The following is a 23,755-nucleotide window of genomic DNA, read 5'->3' on the forward strand; positions in this document are numbered from 1 at the left end:
TATTATTTGGCGGATTTTTTGCTTTAACTTCCATTTCATTAACTGATAGGTAACTATGTTGGCTCACATTAGACCAGGCAAAGTGAGGAGGAAGTAATTTGATGTTCAAACTCTTTAAGGCTGATAAACTTTCAGAGCACTCTTCCTACTGTATTAGGAAAGAAACTAAGAGAAAGAAGAGCCATAAAGGAGTTCTGTTTAGAACACTAATAGATTCAGAAGCAACATTAAGAATTGTAAAAAATTGTCAGTTACCATTTCCAGATAATATTTTAGATAACATTACCTTCCATATAAAAGAGGTTAACAACACATATCAGTAACACCCACTATTCAAAAGGCAGAGGAAGCCTTTTAGAATTCCCAACATTTTGATCTTTAGGATAGAGTTGTCTGTGTTATTCTGCTCAAGTCATATTTACTGCAACTCTTTACTTGCTTAGTATTCAATAAAAGAAGTTTGGCACAAACAGCTTAAGTCACTAAGAACCAAGTTACTTTAAACCTCAGATGTCTAGAGCTCATATGATACCGCTTCTCATAAACAGCAGCCAGCATGCTGGTGCCATTTAAATGTCATTCTAAGTAACTTGGCTCAAATAAAAAATAAATTAAAAAAAGAGGCATCTTGGAGAAGAAAGTGGAAAAAGACTCACTCCTGTTGCCAGCTCCTCACACTGCTGTTTCTTAGATGTTAAGTCCTGTGCAGCCATTTCCAAATCATATTGCATTAGTTCATGTTTCCTGCAAACTGCCCTGAAAAGTAAGTAATGAAAGATCTGTCACATAATCCTTTGTTTTACTACATTTCCCTTCATGTAAATTTTACAAATGGCATCATGTCTTGTTTGTTTTTTGACAGGAAGCACCTCCAGTTATTTATTTAGCTCAGATTCAACAGCCTTATCATAGACTGTATAACTCTGCAAATGCTGTAGTTAAGCAAGCTTGGATCAAAGCAAATAAAGTTCTTAGTGCAGCAGCACTCTGCTCCTCTTCTTAGAATCATTCTAAGACACACTCAGCAATACAAGCCCTACCACCCACTTAAGGACACCACTGTAAAATAGTTTTATTCAAAATACATGACAGAAAAATCACACCTTTGACAAAAGGTACCTGGAGACGGCACCTGTCACAGCAGCAATCTATTAGTCAATCATAAAATTCCTCACATTTTATTTTTTAAACAATGAAACAAGAAACTGTTTCTAGATTCACACAGTGCCTTTCATCTGGAAAAGAGGAGTTTCCTCTGACCACCTGCACTAAGTCCCAGTCCTGTGTGGGCTGCTGATGCTTACATCCGTACTCCACTGCCGGATGCACATCCGTCTCCCAGGAGAGGCTACTAGTGCTCTGGGCTCCCACACAGCAGCCGTCACACTCGCCAACCCAATTCCCTACAGCACTACTGGACCTCTCCAAGAGGTTCAGAGCCAGCCCTCTGAAAGCACAATTGCTTTAGGCAAAGTCTTACAGCATAAAGCAATTTGCTTTTGTGTCCACACTTGTAAGGGATGACTGCTTGACAAAGACTAAAGTAAAACAAAACCAAACAAAGAAATCAGTATTTACATGCAGAAGACTGTACAGTTGATGAAAGTTATATAGGGCAGTTTGAAAGCTCCTAGAATTTATAATGGCTGTAGCAGCTCTGTTTGGCCTATCTCATCTGAAAGCTGAAGCTTTCAGCACATTGGGGCACTATTAGACCGGAAGCCAAGGGAACAGTGGAACCATAGGAATAAACAGCATTTATTCTACAGTATACAGATTTTAACATTTGTCTTTTCACTATTAATCAGCTCAGTTCTAATTTGTATTGCCACTCACATGGCAATCAAATATGAGTGAGCAAAATAAGAGAGGATAACATGGAGACTCCACAACATTGAAATTTCCCTTTTTCAGAGAGCAGAAGAGGATACCAAACTAAATTCAACATCAACACAAAATTAAAAAAAAGGACTACAGCTTCCATTTGAGCTATAATTCTGTACATACCGTAGTGCTTCTGCATAGAAGAGATATTCTTTCAGCTGATCTGCATAGTGTTCCTCTTCTTCCAGAATGTCATCAATAGAAGCTGCATATCTAGGGAAAACCAGTCATAGTTAAATATAAAGTTGCTAAATTTAACCTTTAAGGATAACACATCCAGTAACAAGGGAGGACACATGTTTGACAGAAACACCAGTTGCAAAATAAAACAGTGAAGGATACTTCCAGAAAGGGTTTTTCCTTTGTTTTTAATTAAACTCCAAATCAGTTAATGCAAGCATTCCTGTAGGCCTGTTTCTTTGGTTGTTACTACAATCAATCTTTTGACAAGTACAAAATCTCTCATAAGTTTCCTGCTGAAGATGAGGCAGTTTTTCTCACAGGAAAGAAAACCAATTCCTTCCTTTTCTTCATAGGCAGCACCAAGGCAAAAAAAAAGACATGGTGCAGAAGAAATCCTGGAAGGCTTAAAGCATTAAGGCACAGGAATGTGAACATGATATCTTCTGAAAAGCGAAGAGGCTGCTTTCATGGTTTGCTATTCAGCCCAAGTACCAGATAACTCACAGTGGTGCTCTGAACACAACAACATTAAGTCCCTTCAGCTCCTTCAAAGTCTGTTGCTTTGTCTGCTCTGTAAGTGCAGCATATCAATTCCGAGCAACAGGAAGTTTAACCCTACAAATCTGGAGTACAAGGGCTTGGACCAACTCTGCAGCTCTTGCATTCAATAAGAGTTTTGTTATTTAGGCTGACGTCTCCTAAAAATGGCAAAAAGCACTTTATTTTTCTAGTTTATACTGTTTGTTTGACAGTATTTAGTAGATTCTTGCTAACCAAGATGACTGTCTTGGACACATTTGTAGCCACAGGCCTACAGCTAAAGAGGTAACTGCATATCTCGCTTGGCACAGCAATAGAAATGAGACGCCACTTTAGCCCGTGACACAGGGCACGAGCCACTGGAGATAAGCAGAATGAATGAGATCCCACCACAAATACCTTAATCTATTCTGCTAACTCACATTCTCAAGTATGTGGCAATCCCTTGCACATCTGCAGGCTCTCTGAACTGAGCATATGTCAGCAACCAGCACAATGTGACCCAAATGTGAATTACAGCACCTCTTGGCTTTCAAGTTTTTGCAAAATCCTTGAGTTTTTCCCTTTTTCCCTGTGCCTCTCCAGCAACTGGCTCTATGGAAGAAGTGGCAGCGTTTCACACTGAAAGGGACCTGGTTACATGAATTTGATAAGTTTGCAAGTATGATAAGTTGTTTTGATGCTCTGTAAAATCAAAGACACAGCACATCCCGGGAAAGCCCTACCAAGGCTATTGGTGATGAATACACATAGGATATGAAGTGGCCAGCAACAGCAGATCAGTTTATATAGAAGGGATAGAAGAACAGGAAGAACAAGAATCCACATTATAAATCAAAGTAAGGAATAAGTCCAAACTTGAAAAACGTGTTGAAAAATACACTTGTTCTGAAAAAATCCTACAGCCACATAGGTCATAAATGGCTTACCCTCTCTATTTCTAGGTCCTGAAATGCAATAATTTTAATATAGTGGTTAAGATTCAGGGCAGCAGATGGACCACATTTCCATTTCAAGTAAGATCTACATTTAGAGCAGTGCTAGAGCTCCCTGTGGCAGAACAACTTTCAGGGAAAAAAACTCAAACAAGAAATGCCACCAAACAAAATCCTACCTTACCCAGACAGGGTTTTCATAATGAGGTTTATTTGAAAAAAAAAAAAATTAAAAATAGTAGTAAGACAAGCTACATTTCTGACTGCCAAAATTTAGGCAAACCAGAGCAAATGTTAGGGAGAAATGCTGCAATAAGTTCTGAAGGTACCTAACATGTTCTCACCCTTCGTGGGAACTGTCAACTAAATCCCTGTTTTACTTTAGACTGGTTCCACCTGTAATGACAGTCTTGTTGATGCAGAGATAAAGGGTCACCCATTAATAACATAAAGGACAGAAATCAAAGGTCTGGCATTGTTTTCTTTCATCTTTTAAATACCAGAATTATAGCCATTTACTCCAACTTTCTCAGCATACTCTGTCACTTTAGCACGTACACATCCAAAGAGCTTTGGGATGTCTTCTCCAAACATTAAACAGTTATAGATCATACTAGACAATAACAACTCATAAGTTTAAATAAACATCTAGTAAAGACCACAGCATATGGGGTAGATAGAGAATAATTGAATTAGTCTTGAAGTTTAACATCTATATTAGGCAACCTTCTTGAAGTAGCTTTCTGTTGCAATAAACTCCTGCCTGATGTTATGGGAATGATAACTGAACTGGTAATTTATACTTTCAAGAGATCATAGATATGAACCTTACTGGCAGGAGACCACATGGGTCATTGAATGAGTTCCTGAATCTCACAGCTGCTGCTTCTTGCTTGATTGTCACTAAGGGATTACTGTTGTAGGAGAGTGCCAGAGCAGATGAGATGACAGACAAGGAAAGCTACCTCAGGCTTCATGCAGTGATTAAAGTTACCAGAATAGCAGTTACCCACTGCCTTCACTCTGGATCTTCAGCCCTAACTGTGTTACAGACAGAAATATTAAATACTTTGGATGTGTGGAGAAGGGTCAGCCTCCTGACTGAGAAGTGAGAGACAAAATCTTTAATTTCTAGGTGTTTGAAATCTTGGTGTGGTGTATCTGAACAACCAAAACCTACTTTTGATTCCTCAGCTCCACTATATCATGCCATGTTTTCATAATCTCTTCAATTTTCACCTCTACTTCAATTTTTTTTCTTCTGAATGCAGAACACATTCTCCATTTCTTTATTCTCACCAGAGCTCTCTGCCTAAAATATATTATAGCTTTTCTTGGATGCAAACTACATTAGCCAAAACACAGAATTGTGAATAAATTATTCAGAGTGGCTTAAATTCTTAAAGATCTGATAAAAACAGAATTATTCTGAAGAAGCTGAGCTTGTGGCTCTTCAAACTCTTCCATGTGACAAGGCCAATAACAACTGACAGCTTGATAACTTGACACCACCAATAACAACCAGGCAGTAGTACATATGTAAATCTGCACTGTAAACTAAACCTGATAACTTTATTTCCACACAAATTGCATTTTATCGGTAAAAATATTGTATGAAGTGTGAAACACCTTCCATCTCTTGCTGGAGTTGTTATTTATCTGTTCTGTGGGATTACAGAAGAGGAATCAGAGTGGTAAGAAATGCTGTTCCACTTACTATACATGACTACCTGAAAAGCAGAAAGCATGAGCCTATATATCACTTCTGTGAGCACTCTCGTGTGCCAGACTCTTATTTTGAAGGCTGGGCTTCGTATACTCTGCCAACTGACTCCAAAGATGCAAAGAGGGAGGATTCTATGCAAAGAGGGAGGATTCTTTATTATATCCAGTCAGTGTTTGTTTCAAGTATCCACTGGAGTTTTGGTGCTGATTAATTAAATTTCTTAATTCTCTATAATCAAGTCCAAACCTGTGTACCACCTACTGCATGGTACAAATGGCTGCTATCAAAACCAAATGGATCTCATCAGGTCTGCAGTACATTAAAGTTGTATTCCACCAGTTTCTGGCATAGTAGCTTAAAAGAAAAACTGGAAGAAGTCCAAACACTTCTACAATTTCAAAATAATAATAAAAAAAGAAACCCCTTTGGTTCTCCTGAGACTTTTTGAGCTACTTAATACAGTATATGGATGCTAAAACTGTGCCTGCATCCAAGTCACAGAAACACTGTATACCTAAAAACAATGCACCCCCAACTTTCTCAGTACTCATATGTACTTTACGGTTGAGGGAAAAGAGAGGAAAGAGGGAGAGTTCCACATCTGGCTTACATCAAACTATCAGATATTCAGTCAGTACTTACACATCCATGTGGTGGCCAGCACTCTGCAACCCATCCCCCATCTCCTTTTCTATTGCACTCCATTCACTGTAGGAAAAACAAACGAGAAACAACATCACACATCAAGGGTAAAGGAAGTTAATAAGCTGCATCCTGTATACAGTTTCTTTCCAGGTGACACCTGAATGGAAACTGCCTCAAAGTTAGACTTGGCCAAACTGTTTTCTTTCTCTAAGGAGCAGCACTGACAATGTGGCGAGGCTATTTATGGCACTCTGTTAAACAACTGTCCCTAAAGCTCATCATCACAAATATATTTAGTTTGAGATTCCTTTTGAGCAGAAAGTCTTGTTCAAAGAGCTGAAACTCTATTTAAAACAAAATCAACCAAACAAAAACAAATCACCGAGCACTCAATATAAATGGGGCAGGGGATACTGACAATGATGAACTTTCTAAAACAGATTTTGGTCTAACATACTCATCGAGAAGAAACTAAGCTTTCCAGACTCACAACACATCAGATAGAAGCCTCTCATTCCAAAAACCAGAGAGTGGGATTTGACTTTTGTAAGCATTTTACTTCTCCTGAGGCCATTTCATGTATGTTGCTGTTTTCATAGTAGACTGTTGTTTAGTTCTATTCATTAAAAAAATATCAAAAAAAGAGCAACCATGTAACTCCTTGAGTGGGATTACTAACCTAGTTATGTTAGAGAGATTATTTAGATAAAGAAAGAAACAGAGCTACATTAAAGATAGAAAGAGACTTATTCTGGACATCCTGGCATGTACACTGCGATTTTAATTCTGTTCTCAGCTTTATGAAACCTTATTGGAGTTCTTAGTTACAAGAATTACATCCACAACTCTTTTTACAAGGAAAAAAGGAGAGGTTCCCCTTATATTTCACGTAACTTATATGTAATGCATCTATTCTGTCCTTCATTTTTTCATAAACATTCCACTCTGCTGATGTTGACATTTGTTTGTCTTTGTGTTATTACAGAACTACACCTAATTTCATTTTAAAACCCCCAGTGAGAAAGACATCTGCAATCCATTAACCCAGAGAATTAAATTTAGCACTTGAACAGTGTGTAGAAGCAGGAGGTTTCCCTTAACCAGAAGTTTAGATTCTTTAATTCTCCAGTGAGATGGAAAACTTGAGCATGCAATTCACTCATATAAATCAAAAAAAGCGATTGGCAAATTCACTTTAAAAAGCTACTAAAATTGGATAGATATAATTGTTGATTTTTAACCAGCAAAAGGGCCTAGAAGCTTTTAAGAGACAATTGCGTGAAGACTGATGGGGAGTTACTTTCTGAAGAAACAAAATGCCAACACAGCAACAAAAGGCCCAGAGGTCTGGCATACAAAACAAAAAACTAGTCTTCCACTAGAGACTAAGCTCAGCAGATCTGGAGATCACTCTATGCAACACAGCAATCTCATTAGTACTGCAATACAGAGCTTTTCAATAGACAATGAAATGCTTCAGATATACTTTTCAAGAGCATAACAACATAACCAACAAATTCCCTTCTCTCTTCCCACATCTTTGTATGTATTTAAAAACTGGATGAACTCTTACCTGAATACTCTTCCATAGTTGCCATGGACTTTATAGACACCATATAGCCGGTCTGCTACCCTCTAAAATGTTTTAGAGACAGGTTTTGGTCATCAATATGAAGTGCAATTGCTTTGTGAAAGCCCACATACAAATTCCAAGCTAAAGCCCTAATGTTCTTACACAGGTAAACAAGATTAGGTCTAAATCTAATCTACGCCACTACTGAAAGAAAAATCAACAGCATTAATTTCAGAAGACTGAAGTTGCAATCAAGGCTATACTGAAAAATTAGCATTTCAAGGTTTTTTTTGGAAATTATAGGATATGCCTATGGAGACCATAAATAACCAAGTTCCCTTCAGTTTTTGATTAACAAATATAAGGCATCCTTTATCTGACTAATGCCAAATTTATATACACACTTCTTTAACTTATTGATGACAACACAGAAGTCCATCCTGACATCAAGATTGTAGAGCAATCTTTGGTAAAATTCTAACAAGTGACTTGATTTTTCCACCCAGCTCAGTGAACTGAGGGAAAGGAAATAAGCTATCCACTGCAGGACTTATTGCTCAAGCTAGATGTCATTTCAGCTGTTTGGAGTGTCAGTGCCTGCTGCAGCCAGCACTACAATGCTGGCAACAACCTCAGAAGAAAAGACACGTGTACGCTCTGAAGTGCGAGTCGTAATCCAGATAACGCCCTTGGAATTATGATGTACCACCAAATGAGAGTGAAGTTCTGCAAGAGCTACCACTGTTATTATGTCTGTCACAGCAGTAAAAAGGGAACATAAGCAAATTGCCCAACAGATCACACACTCACAGCCCTGGGAAAACAGGACTGTCTGTAGAACACCAGTGATTAATCCTCTCAAGAACCTCAACACAACGGGGCAATCCATTACCGTCCTCTCTGCTGCATAGCTTCCATCAAAAATTAAATCCCTGTTGAACTTACTAAAAAGTATCATGCTCTCATTATTGGAACTGTAATTTCCTATTTCCTTTTTGTGACTTTAAAAAAATAATAATCTTCCACTCTCAACCCATAGAGTATCTCAATGCATGACATTATTATTCTCATCATTAGAAAGACTATTATTCATTATAGATTGAAGAACAAGCCAAAAAAAAAGAAAAAGCATACTGGGAAGCATATAGGATTCACGCTACAAGCTCTGGAAAGCAAAGTATTACATGTCTGACCAGAAAACTGGTATTTTGGGGCCCTTCCCAGCCCAGACATCCAGCAAAAGCAACTCATTTGCTGTGCAGAGAGCAGCAGACACCTCAATTCTCTTTGAAACACCCCCCTGTGATACATGGTCATCACAGGAGAGGGCAGATTAGCAACATGCACTGGCAAACTCAACCACTGTATCTGGAACTTTTCCCCCTCCCAGATCCGTACAGTCAGTGCCCCCACCCCTTGCTGTCTCCTGCTCCACACTCCAGAGACAGACTCCCTCAGGCAAAACTGCCCTCATTCTAGAACACATACACCACTTCTCTTGACTAAACAAGAAATACTGCCTTATAAATAAATCATACTATTTGTCACGACACACATGGGAAATACTTACAGCTCTGACTCGCAGAAGGTGTGATATGACAGACTGCAGTTCATCGCTATAGTGTTTTAGCTCAGTAAATCTCCTGGGAGGAGGAAACAGATAGTACATCATTAGCCATCATGAAAGCAAGCTTTCACAGCATGCACGACACAGCCACAATGCCACAGCCAGGGAGATGGAGCCTGGCCTGTGCTGCAGTGGAATTAGCTGAAGACTCCCAGAGAAGGGACTGCAAAGTTTAATTCCCCCAAAGTGAACAACCCAGGACTTGCATGACTCCTATTTTTTCATATGCAAATGTTGAAGGTTGAGATCAATTTAAGAGATAACATTTTATGAAATAAAAGCAGTTAGCTAAAGTTATTGCATCACTCTTTTGCTGTTTGTTTGGTTGTTGGTTTTTTTTTAATGGGATTTATAAAAGCAAGGGTTAGTGAACAGGAAAGCTTCAAGTAAGTACAAAGCCAAAATCTTCTGAAGCATATTCCTTAATACAAGCATGTTCACATTTCTGACCTGGCAAAGATACTTTACTTTCAAGCTGCCATCTAGCCAATTTTGTGCATAGCTCTTTAAGAGTTCAAGGAAGCATTCACAATTCCCACAATTCCTCTAAGGCTAATCAATACAGTAACTGTAACATTATATACGAAATCCTATTGAGACTTGTACCTGCACAGGAGTCACGTATGGCTAAAAGCCATCAAACCACTACATCTTAACAAGGTACCAGACAAGTAACCCCTTGCAAGTGACCATGTGCACACTGCTGGCCTGTCACTTCTGAAGAAGAGGCATTTTATCAGCCAGCTCAATTAAGCCTTGGAGGCAGTTTAAGCTGATACCTTTAGCTCACGCTGATGACTTTGCCACAGCCTTGCTAGTGACAGGTAACCAATTAAACCACAGCAACAGCCTCTTGTGTACATGTAAACCCTCCCTGCTACACACAAGTCTAATTCATGACCTACTTTGGTACACAAAAAAGTATTTATTTCATCCAGGGGGGAAGCCAGAAACAGCTTTACTTAAATTTCTAAACAATGATCTGAAAATAAACACAGAAGAATGCAACTAGAATTAAAGAACGGGAGTCTAAGATTAGTCTTCCAGGTTGATGTTGAAGAAGGAAAAAGAAACTTCATCCCTCCTCCCATCACAGGCACACAGTCAGGCTTTGTATTTCAGAACAGCTTGTACCCAAGAGGTCTTACTGAAATGAGTCGGGTCACTTGTTTTGGGTGACCAAGTATGAAATTCCAGGGTTTTTCATTTAACACCTCTTCCTCCCCTGCCAGGAAGTCTTCCCCTAAAATATTCTCATCCTTACATTCAGGAAGTAGAAGCTTTATTACAGTTTCTAAGATTTGCGATTTCCAAGAAGCATCTTTTATAAGATTATGACACACACAGGGTTAAATACATAAAAATATTTAAAAGCTAGCAGAGAAACTGTATGGGAAAAAGAAATGTAGTCATTGATCTGCACAGTGGGATTTAGAGAGCAATCTTTTCAGTTTACACTTTATAAAATATGCACCAGGGCTGCATGTCAGACAGCTGCAGACACGTACAGTGAAGATACTTGAAATAATTGAACTAAAAACAAAAGATTAAAAAGCATGCCTTCAGCTCAGGAAGACTCCCCTTTCCACTCCAGAAATTTATAATGAAAAGTTTTATTTATCCTGCTTTGTGGCAAGAAATCTTTTAGGAATGCTGTAACTCCCTGAAGGCAAGAGTCAGGAACCTAAGAGGACTTTCTGTATCCTGGAATCCAGCAGAAATATCTCTTCTCCCTTACAAATTCCTCTTCCATTAAAAAATAAAATAATTTTTAAAAATTACTACTTCTGAAGCAAGCTGTCTTCTTTTTACTGTCTCAGAAAAGCATAAACCAAAGTGCTGCTATTTTTCCCCACTCTTCTGTAAAGGTCGAAAATTTTAAAAACATAATTTTTTTGAAAAACTTTTTAAAAGGTGTTGCAGATCAAAGATTTCTTTGTCAAGAATTTGCTTAAGTCCTACTCATTGTTCATGTAAAAAAATTTACATAATTATAATGTAATTTCCAAACTGAGTTCAGTGAGGCACAAAAAGGGATGTTTACTTTCCAGTGCATCATAACAGTAGAAATGTGAAACAAGACAGTTTTGGCACTCAATAACTGAGGCTTTTTTAAATAGCACTTTTCACTTGGTTTTACTGGTTTTACAATATTACCAACAGTCTAGATACTTAATTGAGCTATTAAATAGAAATTGGGACACAAATGAAGAACTGATCGATCACACTGGTGTAGGAGCACCAGCAGGTCTCTTAAAAATATCTTTTATGACACTGGAAAATAAGAAATTTTGATTTACAGTATACAGCATTTCAATATAAGTTATTTACTCTGTGCATTTTACTTGGCAGTAAGGGCAGTGAGGGCAATGCATCTCTCCTGTTTTGTGAAGGAAGACACTACAAGAACAGAACTGTTCACTAAAGAATAAGCCACTTGTCTGAGTAACCAGACAAAAATAAAGGAGAGCTACTTAAAAAAAATGTCTGCCTTAGAAAAAGATTTAGTGTTTTCTAAAGAAATCTTTCACATCAAAAAAAAAGCTACTTTTTTGATTAAAGCCCAGAAAGAGAACAAAAGGATGGGCACCACGAGGCCAAATCAAAGAGGTCTGCAGTAGATACAAATTTACCTCTGAGTAACCAGAGCACCATATTTTTATCACCATTTAATTCCAACAGTAAAAATATAAATCGCTTCCCACAGGAGAAGGTTTAGTCTCCAGTCTACACTTGACCTGGAGGAGCAGCCTTGTTCCAGCTGTGTGGAGCTCCTCACATTGCTAAGCTGAGAGGTGCAGCTCCACAGCACCGCAAGGCAATCCGGACTGGGAGCTGCACCTGAACCCCTCCTGCTCCAGGAACCTAAAAGCCTACACCCCACACAGCAGTCACACTTTTTGTTCAAGCAAGGTGAGCTTGCTGAACCACTTCACCACCCAGCCAAACAAGCACCAAAGGTAATGCAGAAGGGCAAGGCATCATATTCCAGGCAGCTCAAGCGTGAGTGTGCTGGGCAGAGCAAGGCACTATCCCTCCTGTTAAGAGCCACACGTGCTATGGTAAAAGGCTCTCCCTGAATTTATTAAAAACAAACAAACAAAAAAACCAAAACACAAACCCTAAACCAAAAGCCCAATGAAACAAAAAAACTCAACTTCTGCTCATCAGTTATTTGTTAAACAACTTGTATCCCCCAAATCAATTTGGAAGCTCCTGTAGCTGGCAGAATACAACAAAAAACATGTGCCATCTCTCAAGCACTGTGAAGGCTCTACCGAGACACAGACACCTGGGAACTGTTTTTGTTACAAGCCCTTTCTCATGTTTTCCTTGTATTAACTCTTTTCCTGCTTTTTAACAAGCCACTTCTCACAACAGGTTTGTTTTCTGAAACACTGTTACCTCAAAAGACAACAAGATATTCCTTAAACAATCTTGCCCACCTATGCCTACAGTCAGACTTCTGGGAAGGTTTCCCTGCTGTGAGAACAGGAAAAGCTAACTCCTATCATCCATAGAGGAAGATGACTGAGGATGAAGCATTCAAACAAGGGGCCAATTTCACCTGCAGGCACAGAGAGAATTTCTGTCTTCCGATCTCATCCATGAATGTTTCATTTTATATTAAACCCTGGCTAAAAGCTTCCTTGCTGCCACAGAAGGCTGTAAAAGCAAGCACAGTAAAAAATGAGAGACTGGACCAATTCACAGGTAAGTCTATAAAGAAGTTCAGAAAGGTATGTACCCTCTAAGATCCTTAATAGAGTACACAGAGATTCTATGGAAGTACAAAGGGAAAAGACAACAGAAAGTAGTCAGGCATGTGGGCTCTCCCTAAATAGCATCTCCTATTGCCACTGCTGTACAGCAGATGAACCCAGAAGGACACTTGGTAAGGGTCTCCTTGGCTTATGGATGGCAAACAGCAACATCTCTTGGCTCTACTGCTGCACACTGATGTTTCTTACTATTGCAGAAGTAGAAGCTCTCATTTTACACTTCTCACAGCACCTAGGGTGTGATGAACCTCCCATTACATACCCTGACAATTCTGAGCAGTTTTTCCATCCAGCAGATTGCTCTAGTGTCTGTCCCAGAGCTTCCTAAACTGTAACGGAGCTGAACTGACCTCTGGACTTCCAAAAGCATCTGTGAAAATTGGCAGCTTGAAGGGAACTATGAACAGCAACACCAGGGTGTGTGCATCCTGAACTGCACACTAGCAGACTTTTGGAAAGACCTACCATCAATCTGTATTCTGTTCACACTTGGAAAGATTTCTTTGCAAACAATTATTAAGAGGTTCTTTTGCTGAGTCTGGGTTTGGGGTTTCTTTTGTTGCTTCCTTTTAGTCTAGCAAAAACGAAATACTCGTTTTGCATAAAGTGATGGAATTTTTCTAAATGTTTCCTGCTTCTAGAAGCAGGATTTATCAAACCTTTTCACAGTACCTCCTTACTGGGCTTCTGTTAAGATTTGAAGTGCAGAAAGATAATTTTTCTGTTCTGAATTTACACTGAAGAGAGAGAATATTCTGTAACCTGAAGTTATAGATGTAACTGAAAAAGGGAAAGGGAGGGAAGAAGTATGTGGAATCTTACTTGTCTGGGTTTTTCACTCTGAATGTTGCATTAAGAGCTTTTAATCTGGAATCTGCCTGAAAAAGGGGAAAAAAAGCTTTGTTAATTTAATGCAATTAAATTTCAGTGACAAAAAAATCTCAGCCTTTGGCAGCACCATTAGAAAAAAATCCTGCCTTCCTGGCATATTTAAATCTTCAAACATTGAACAAGTTGACACTAACTGCCCTGCATGTCAGATATTTTTATTAAAAAGTCAAAAAACTAAGCTACTTTTATGAATATGATGTAAACAGTAACCACTAAAATTAAGCTGGTATAATCCAAATCCCACAAAAATAGTCCCTTCTTAAAATGCAGCACAAATCACGGAGTTAAGATACACAACCCTGCATTCTTTTTAGATGAAGCAATTAGGTAACATAAGACCATATGGACAAGCTATTTTATATTTTTCAAACCAAATAAAACCAGTGGTAGAGTGACCTCTATATGCTCCTTATTACTAGGAACAGTTCCCCAGTGAAATCAAAATCTTATATATGGTGTTCCCTTATTTTATGACTTGCTTTACAGAAAATATGTAATTTGTATATCAGAATAGAACCATTTTAATGCAATGTTCTTCTCTATAGTAGAGCATATATAAATCTCTACAGAATAAAGTTCAATACCTAATTAAAAAGGTAATTGGCTGCTTTAGTTTTTGAGATGTTGGTTTACCAATGACTGCAACAGCAGTATGGAACCTTGCTAAGGAGGTGGGGGGTTTTTTTCCAGTTTAATTGAATATTAAATTGTGCAATGGGTATTTACTCTTAATAAGACACCAATACAGATGAGAGATCCCAGCCTCATCCACAGAGGTCCCGCATCACTACAACTCTTCATTTCTATAATGCATTTTATACAAAGCTCACTCAGGGTCCATCTACACTGCAGAAAAACTCCAAATCTGGGTAAATGGTTGGATTTTGCTTTTGATCAAAACATCCTTCTCTCCAGTAAAAGGAAAATAAACAAACACACCTTGGGAGGTGTATAGATTTCCTACAGTGTACTCTTTAGCTAACAGGCTGTGCCACAGCTGCGAGCAGGGAGTTACTTCAGCAGTACTTGTTAGTGCTGGTATATGACACAGGAATATTTTGTGCACTGTTACAGCCAACTTAGGGCTTGAAGAGCTATTTTGAGTTTGACAGGGAAGGGAATAGAGTGCTTTCCCAAACCAAGAAGAGAGGCCTTCCTTTAGGGCCCTTGTAATAACCTCTACAGATGAGACAGGCACAGTTTGAGACTGTTTCACCTCCTGCTGCATTTAGGCTGAGCAGAAGATACCCCATAACTAACCTGGAGAAAGGGAGGCTCAGGGGGCACCTTAATGCTCTCTACAGCTACCTCAAAGGAGGTTGTAGTGAGGTGGACATTGGTCTCCTCTCCCACATAACAAGCAATAGGACAAGAGCAAATGGCCTCAAGTTGCAACAGGGGAAGTTTAGATTGGATACTAGAAAAAATTTGTTTACCAAAAGGGTTGTCAAGCACAGGATGAGGCTGCCCAGGGAAGTGATGGAGTCACCTCCAAGTTGTTTAAAAGGCATGTTGATGTGGCACTCAGGGACATGGTTTAGTGGTGGACTTGGAAGAGTCAGATTACTTTAGCTGTCCTTCCAATGACCAAACCATCAAAACAAAACATAATCCACAAACAAAAAGGTAAGTGAACAAAACCCTCAGGACTGACTGACACGGGGAGAAAACTGTTTCACTGTTACCACTGCGTATGACACTTCTCTAAAAGTATCTTGCAAAGGGAAGACAAGGCAGCACGGGGAAGCATGTTCCAGACAGCACAAGGAACACAAAATCCTGCTGGAACTCCAAGTCTCAGCCTTCATGTTTATTCAGAGTTCTTCAGGTGCTTGTATGGTCTTGGATCTCCAACAAGTCAATACACAAGCCAGTTACATTTTGAGTTGATCACACACACGCATGTGTACTCCTCACACATCCTCTCACAGTACAAACATCACCTGGATACACTGACATTATCAGAGTCCGTCCCTCTACGTAGCTATTTCAAAAACCACTGTATTTATGTTCAAACAGCAGTCACCAAAGCCACTGAGTTGGGACAGCATGCACATTCAACAGGTTTACACTTGGAAAGGATCACTTCCAAACCTACAGCTGCCGGGCAAGTTTTTTGTCTTTTGTCACAAAACACGTAGCACTCTGAAGAAAGAGTTCAGTAAAGCCCTGTCAGGCAGGAAGCACAATCCTGCCAACACTCAACCATCTAAGTAGGGCTATTTCCTTCTTGCCAGTCGCAGCACAGTAACTCCCACACACCACTTTTGAGCATTTGCACCAGAGTTGAGCTTCTAGAAAAACATCTGTCCAGTCTTAAAACTGATTTAAGACTAATACGCACAAGCATTTTAGAGATTAACTCCCCATCAAATGAAGTACAGTCAAGGAGTTTTCAGACAGTTAATTCCTACTATGATCCTATAATCATTTAAGTAAACTAAAGAGAGAGGGGAATTTTCTCTTTCCTAAAGGAAGGGTTAAAATCCCAAGTGACAAATCCCTTAAATATAAAATTAAGTGTTGGGGAGGGAGGGAGGAAAGGCATAATTTAATGATACAGTTGGCAGAATAAACAAAGTTTCCAACGTCAACACTGAGCTGTAACATACTACACTGCATTAATGCCCAATTTAAAGTTTAGTTGCCCTGGTTCAAACTCTTTCAGACAAAAGACACATCCTGCTTTAATGCAGAGGCAACAGCAACACATAAACCAGTGGTCTGATTACTGTCTAAGACATTTAGGGAATAGAGGTTTTTCCTCCAGTGTAGTGATAAATCTTGAGGGTTTATGCTTTAGATGTAGAATAAAGGAAGGATGCTCTTTAACAGGCTTTTGAAAAAGTTATTTTTCTTTCCTAAGGAAACCGGAACTGTAAAAGGGAAACACTACACAATCAAACCTAGAAGGAAAGCAGGACTTGCTCATCTGTCATTTAATCTACAGTGTGGTTTCAGGTAGGCAAACAGTCTCACCATTCTGCTATGAGTTTTTACACACCACTGTGTGCACTCCTGAACATACCCTGCCAGTACAAACCTTCTGAACTCCTATGAGTATAAGCTGAAATAAATATGTGCTGACTAGGAACACACAGCTCCAGAGCTTTACACTGTTTGCACTGTGAATACCAGCAATATTCAAAACCTACTGTGATGGAAGAGAATTATTGCCAACTTAAGTTATCAACAGTAAGTGTCAGTATCAAAGCCCCTTGGACACTGAGGATAAGAGCACCAGGGATTTTCTTTAGCTCTCACTATTTAGAATAATTCTTCATAATCCACCTAGTTTTCAGTTGTGATTTCGTGAGGGCAGATCACATTACAATGAAACAAAAAGCTCAGTATTTGTCCCCATACAGTAACTCTTCCAGACACAGCCCAGCAATCTATCAGCTTCTCAGATTCTTGACCTGTACAGACACACGACCTTTGATCATTTATTCCTGCAAGTCTTCCACCAGTTTACCCAGCCATGAACTCAATGATGTCAATGGGGATAGTATTACTCCAAGACAAATTCTATTAAACTGTTAAGGGGCACCAAATCCGTCTGTCTTAGTCCCTTTCAGCAACTTCTCCTTGCAAAGAAGTCCTACAATTCAGACCTCTTTGCTTACCTTTTCTTTTTTTTGACATCTTGCACCTCTTACCAGGCTAAATCTGACACCCACCTTTAAATTGATGCTAAACTAAAGTGACAACATAAAAAAGCAGTGCTATGGGCTTAAGTTCATTACTTTTAAAGCTTATAAGGATCATAATTCTACATTTCTAGCAGAATTACACAGGCACATAACAAGCCTGCTAGAGAACTTAACTGCAATCCTAACTATCACGTGCAAAGAACATCACTGTTTTTTGCAGTTACAAGTATACATAAAGCAATGCCTTTAACTCATTCTCACAGCAAACAGCCTTTCATAAATAGCCTAGAACATGTTTGCTGGAATATGTCTGTGTCACAGCAGGCATGAGACAATTACAGTAATTACCTTTAACTGAAATCCAGTCTCATTCACCATTTCTTTCCACCCACCTTCCTAAAAATACAGGAAAAGAATGTTCAGTTAGAGTAATTTAAGAGTGCTGTAGCTTTTGCAAGTCCCTATCTGAGAGCCTATATCAAAAGAGCTTCTCCTGTAAGCCTGCCTTCTGCCTCAGCTCCCCTTCCCATGTCTTTCCAAGATTCTGGGTTAAGAATAACGAATCATTATGTTGTGCTTACATACTAATCTCCCCCCAAAATGCTCTTCTCTTCACTACTCAATTACCTCATTTTATCAAGTGGGGGCAGGAGCCACACACCTCTGTCTAAAGAAGTAGCTCAGCTCTTTAGAAAGAAGGGTTGCCTTTGAGATTATCAGCAGCTGCAAGGACCTTTGCAGCTCGAGGCAAAGTGCAGAGAACATACAGGTGACAACAGTTTATGTGCACATGCTGTCACCTGGCTCAGGTGTAGTGGTTGGTTTTCTGCTGTTTTCAGCTCCTATACATTGGTTCACCTACATACTATACTGTGCTGTGGCAAACATAGCTGCTCAGTCCACCATTTGGGAATCTCTCATCAAAGCACAGAAAAAAGAAGAGCCATCCAGCACCTCCTGAAGTTGAAAGCTGCAGAATGCATTGCTTAAGCTGACAACTGGACCACAACTTTTGTGACAATGATCATGATCCAAACCGCAAAGCTACAGAAACTATGGATATCCAGAGAGTGAACTGGAAGCCAGTACTGTCTCTGCAGCCAGCAGCACAGCATGCTTACTATTTCAGCTTTAGCCCTGTGGAAGCTTTCCCAACCAACATGCATTAAGCTCCCAATATGCTGTTTCAAAGTGGTAGAAATTCTCTCTTAGCAGCCTTAAAACTTGACTGGAAAAAAGTCATAAGGTACATTAGAAGCGCAACTGTACAACTGCAGTGGGCTGTTAAGAAACTTTTAGCTGGACAAGCCTTTTCCACCTCAAGTTTATTCACACTGTCTATCCTTCCTCCTGACATAGAACAAGCCATGGGTCAACAGAAGGGAAGAAGAGCAAAAGAACATTATCTTAAATAAATAACAATCAAATAACGTATTTAGAAATAACTCTACTATACCTGCGTTAAAAATGAATAAAAGATTTTGTCTTGGCAAAGAACAGGATGTGAAGCCACACGTAACAAGAAGTTTTCCAAACCAATTCTTCTTCTTTCCACAAAATCTGGATCCATGTTATCTGCTGATAGCTTATGCCAAACAAAGTCAGCCTGGTTAAACAGAAGAGTGTCAATAGTAAATAAATAACAAACAAAACAAAGCAAGCTGCAGCCTCAGCTTCCTTACCCTTTTTTCTGGCAAAGGTGGAACAACAATATGTGGGTAAGTAACGGACAAATAATTCCTCAACAACTCAAATTCACTGTAACGTCGCCACAGGGACTCCACTGGTGCACATTGTCCCTCGCTCTGGGACTCAACAGCTCTGAAAGATAAAGCAGCAAATTTGAGCATTAGTAAGCTATCACCCACTCCCTCAAACCAGCAGTACAAATAGGGCAAAGGCCCCAAGAATACTACTGATTACTGCATAACTTGCTCATAACCTAAAGGAATCTTAATTAATTTCACGTCTACATACTTAACGTAAAAAATATTTGTAATTTCTGCCTGATAGCACTCAAATTTTTTAGGAACACAGGAAAAGTCAATGCATTTACACACCAAAAACGAACAGGTAGATCACAGTCAAGTAAAGAGTCACACAGGTGACTTAGTTCACATCACTACAGAATTAGACATATTTCTCTTGGAACAATATTAGGCTCCAAATCACCACAGTTTCATAAGCAGCTGAAAGATACAGAGTATTATAAGAAGGAATTTGCTATTCAGTGGGAAAATCTTCACTTCAGAGAATAAAAATTGTCTTGCATGCAACAGCTAAAATATTTACAAACAGAACTTCAAAAATATTAAGTAATTTTAAAGGATATTTTTAGAAAAACCCAGCAAATTTCAAAGAACTTCCAATTTTTTGTTCAAAGTAGTATCTTTTTATATTTAAGGACCAAGGACATAAACTAGCTAGAGTAAGCAGGTACAAAACTGATGCATCTCAAAAATTTGTTGAAAACTTAAAACCAACATGACCTAGCAAGATATTGAAGGATTTTATGTTACTATAAAAGGAGAAATCATGAAATACTGTAGGACTGAAAAATAATATAAAAATTCGACAAGAAAAATCATTTTTCACACAATACATTTAAAGCAACAGAAATACTTTGCAATACCACAAAATAAGCATTGGGTCAGTAACACTTCTTAGCAGTTAGCATCAGCTGTCCCTTTCAGAGTCTGAACAACCCCATCTCTCTGAGCCTCTCCCTGCATGCCAGACACTCCAAGCCCATCATCATCCTTATGGCCCTTCACTGGACTTGCTTCAGTAAGTCCACATGCTCTTTGTGCTGAAGAGCTCAGAACGGGGCACAGTAAGTTATGAACTCATATGGTACTCAGCAGAATAGACTGCTATGTTATTTCTTCCAGCTGAAGTCAGGTTATGCAGTTCTTGAATTCATAAGAACATTCTGAAGTTTTAAAAACATCTAAGTAGCACACAAATTATAGATTTTTTTTTTAAGCCATTCTTAACCTCCTACAAGGTTAGATTTCTAATGACCTTGCTGAAAAACAAACAATCCCACTCTAAAGCAGCCTTACATCTTGAGGTGGAAATAATGTAATACAGATTTATGCAAAAGATTTTTTTTTTTTACTGAGTAAGGTAGAATGACCTTTGTATATCTACCCTTGCCTTGAGGAAAGGACATTTATTCCAGGTGACTCAATTTGTAGGGGGAAAAAAACTTCAGAAGGAAGAAGAAAAAAAAGGATGTATTCATAGCATTCAACACAAACAGATGCAGATTAAAACTGCTTGAGAGTGACTCAAGAAGAAAAGGTGAGCACACTGCTGGCAGCCACTAAAACTGCACTGCCAACATCCCACAGAGTTCTTCCCTATTAGAGTATTTCAATTCAATGAAGTTGCAACTGCAAATACAGAGTTCTGAAGAGGGTAAGCTCAGCTTAGTGCTGGACTGACAGGCTGTGCAGCATTCCTCCCCACACTAATGTTGCACAGTTTAAATACTGCAAGACCACTTCAGCTCAAAGCAGGTATCTGGTGATTGAACTATGGCTGAGTAAAAGGTAAATTGAATGGATAAGGAATTGAGCTACTATGCCTCGAAAGATTAATTGTTTAGTCAAAAGCTGAAGGCATACACCTTACATTCCTAGGGGAGAAACTCCCAGCAGGGTTTGGTAAACAATCTGGCCATTCAAGACACACAGAAGTACTTCAGTATTACAGATCCTTTTAATCTCCAGCTTCAGCAGCTATCAACCAGCTGCACTGACTTACACCATGGGTTTCAACAGCACTACTTTCACATGGGTTATCATCAACCCTTAAGCAAGACTGACACAATCAATACATCCTAGGATTATGTGGACCCTGCCTAAGAACACAACTGCACAAGCAAACATGAATAGGGAGACAAGAAAAACACAGGTCAGGCCTGCCCTGAGAATCCAGCCAACATCCCAGAAGGACCCATCTGTGCTGCAGACACAGATGCTGCTGTGACACCAGGAGGACACCAGAGACTCACCCAGAGCTCAGCAGATACACTGGACAGAATGAAGAAGACTGCAACCTCCTTTACCCAAATGCAGGAAGATGACAGAGATTCAGATTTCAGACCTGGTACAAGAAGTTCACCACAATATAATGGATGTTCCATTAGACAAGAATTAGAGGAAGAAAAAAAATCAAACTGCAGGACGCAGTTGGTCCACTGCTATTACACGTCTCTCTCATTCCTATGCATAACCATTTCCTGGTCACAAGAAATGCAACCCTGGGATTGGCACAGGAGTTGTGTTTAATCAGCTCTTCTTTCCTGTATTGATTTTTCTGTAATAGAAGAGTTGCATTATTCATTTTTTTCTAAAACGTAACTAAAGTTTAAGACTGAGTGTATCGCCTCATAACTAGAGGCAGGCTTGGTGTGTGCACACACTAGTGACATTTATGGCAGCCTTGCACACTTCAGACACACAGCAGAGCTACAGAGACTTAAGAACGTACCAACAAAGGTTGACTGCAAGAACAGTTCACTTTATGTTTTCAATATCATTCTTATTCTTCTTGTCAATATGAGCTCCTAAGGAAAAGTACTCCAAGCTGCAATTATTTTTCGTCTCCACATACCTTATTCTTTGGGCTTACACTGCCATAGACAACTTCAAATATAAAGTTTTCTACTTCCCAAATATAAGATACTCAGGAAAGTTCATTTGTCTGTTTCATTTCAACAGAGAGTGTGCTTAATTGTTGTCTTCTGCTTCTAATCAAACCCATTCCCCATGCAGTGAAAGTCTGATCTTAAAAGTATCACTGTGTGAATAACCTGTAACATCAATGAGGTCAGCACAGAGAAGAATGAAAAGGAGTTTATCTCTCCAGGAAGTTTCTAGCCCAGACATTCCTACTCTGTTTTCAAGTGCACTGCTGCAGAAACACAGCTTCACACAACATCATTAAAGAACCACCTCGAATTTTGTTAGGATGCATTTGTAAGTGGCCTCAATATATCACTCCCATATCAGATACAATTACAGTAATATACATTAGATAAAGTTAGGCAGCTTGTTGATCTGCCTTAACTCATCCTGCTCTGGCTTGCCATTCCTCCACACACCCAATTTTTGCCAAAGCAGCTTTATCATGTAAAAGTTGATCTGTATTTTTCTTAGAATTCCCAATTTTTGCAGTCAAAAGAATCACATTATCATCTATTAAGTTTCAACAGTTTTAACACCACAAATATGAGAAAAGAACTAAAGAACAGTGCTCTGCTGCAAACTAACAGTAGAAAAAGAAATGAAATCGAGAAAACTGTCTTTAGAAAGTGACTTCACAGATTCAAGTCTGTTTGGGGAACTACATATACTTGACTTCCATAGTATAGATTACAGGTTAGAAGCAAATGCACTTACATTTCACATTCCTATCCTATAAATATTGAAGGAAGGCAAATACACCGATAGGATCATCACATATTTTCACAGTGCAGCAGTCCATTTATCATTTGCAAGGGTTCAGGTCAACACACCATCAGTAACCTGTGACTGTAAGAGATCACAGCCTTCTGACAGGAAAACGTTCCAGTGTAAATTACGCTCTCAGTGCTCCATAACTGTTTGGCAGAGTCAATTATAAATTAGGAGAAGCAAAGACCATGTGGAGACTCAACTGTGCAAAAAACGTTTTCAAGTTTTGTATCAGCTTTGTATTTGTCAGAATTAACAAGAACACATCAGTTATTTTAAAAAAAAACCAACATAGTAGTAACATCTCAAACCCACACACATACGCAAGCATTAAGCAGAAAACTAAATATTAATCGACATTTTTAAAAGGTCATTTGGGAGTGTAACACTTCAGCAGGGAAGGACCACAGCTTTATAGAGAAGCCCAGTCCTAAGCCAGCACAAACCACTACCTTGTTACTTGAAGTTTTATGTCCATACAGGGCCTCAAGAACTCCAGGAGGAAGGAAGCAGACTGCCAGACCAGATCATGCCATTCACTGCATCTTCCCTGCCCACACTGAAGACATCAAGGAAGTTTATTAGATCTAAAGCCTACTGCCAATTTGTTCTGACAAAGGAGATGTGTGGACAACAGGCTAGGCTTCCCTCAGTCTAAGTTAATCAAGCTTTACAACCCTTATGAGGGACACAAAAGCTTCACACTATACCCTGATGAAAAAGATTAAATTACTAACAGAGAATCTTGAAGGTCAAACCTGCCCGTGTAGTTTGTTCTTTCTTAACTAGACAGCATCCAATACAACCTCCTCACCATAGTCTGTGTTAAGCAGCCTGACACTAATTCTCTT

General features: G+C 39.1%; 1 protein-coding gene across 2 annotated transcripts in view; it reads right to left on the reverse strand.

The window, feature by feature from the left end:
• SNX4 (sorting nexin 4) overlaps positions 1-23,755 on the reverse strand; it is a 33,909-nt gene that overhangs the window by 3,971 nt on the left and 6,183 nt on the right. For both annotated transcript variants that reach the window (XM_017820874.1, XM_017820875.1), the window contains exons 3-11: positions 19,122-19,260; positions 18,896-19,045; positions 17,788-17,835; positions 13,718-13,773; positions 9,057-9,129; positions 7,487-7,548; positions 5,911-5,976; positions 2,008-2,097; positions 657-756 (exon numbers count right to left, since the gene is read on the reverse strand). In XM_017820874.1, the coding sequence (XP_017676363.1) occupies positions 657-756; positions 2,008-2,097; positions 5,911-5,976; positions 7,487-7,548; positions 9,057-9,129; positions 13,718-13,773; positions 17,788-17,835; positions 18,896-19,045; positions 19,122-19,260 (784 nt within the window). The remainder of the gene's footprint in view (positions 1-656; positions 757-2,007; positions 2,098-5,910; positions 5,977-7,486; positions 7,549-9,056; positions 9,130-13,717; positions 13,774-17,787; positions 17,836-18,895; positions 19,046-19,121; positions 19,261-23,755) is intronic.

The sequence above is a fragment of the Lepidothrix coronata genome, unplaced genomic scaffold (genome assembly GCF_001604755.1).
Source record: "Lepidothrix coronata isolate B3197 unplaced genomic scaffold, Lepidothrix_coronata-1.0 Scaffold86, whole genome shotgun sequence".
Classification (NCBI taxonomy): Eukaryota; Metazoa; Chordata; class Aves; order Passeriformes; family Pipridae; genus Lepidothrix; species Lepidothrix coronata.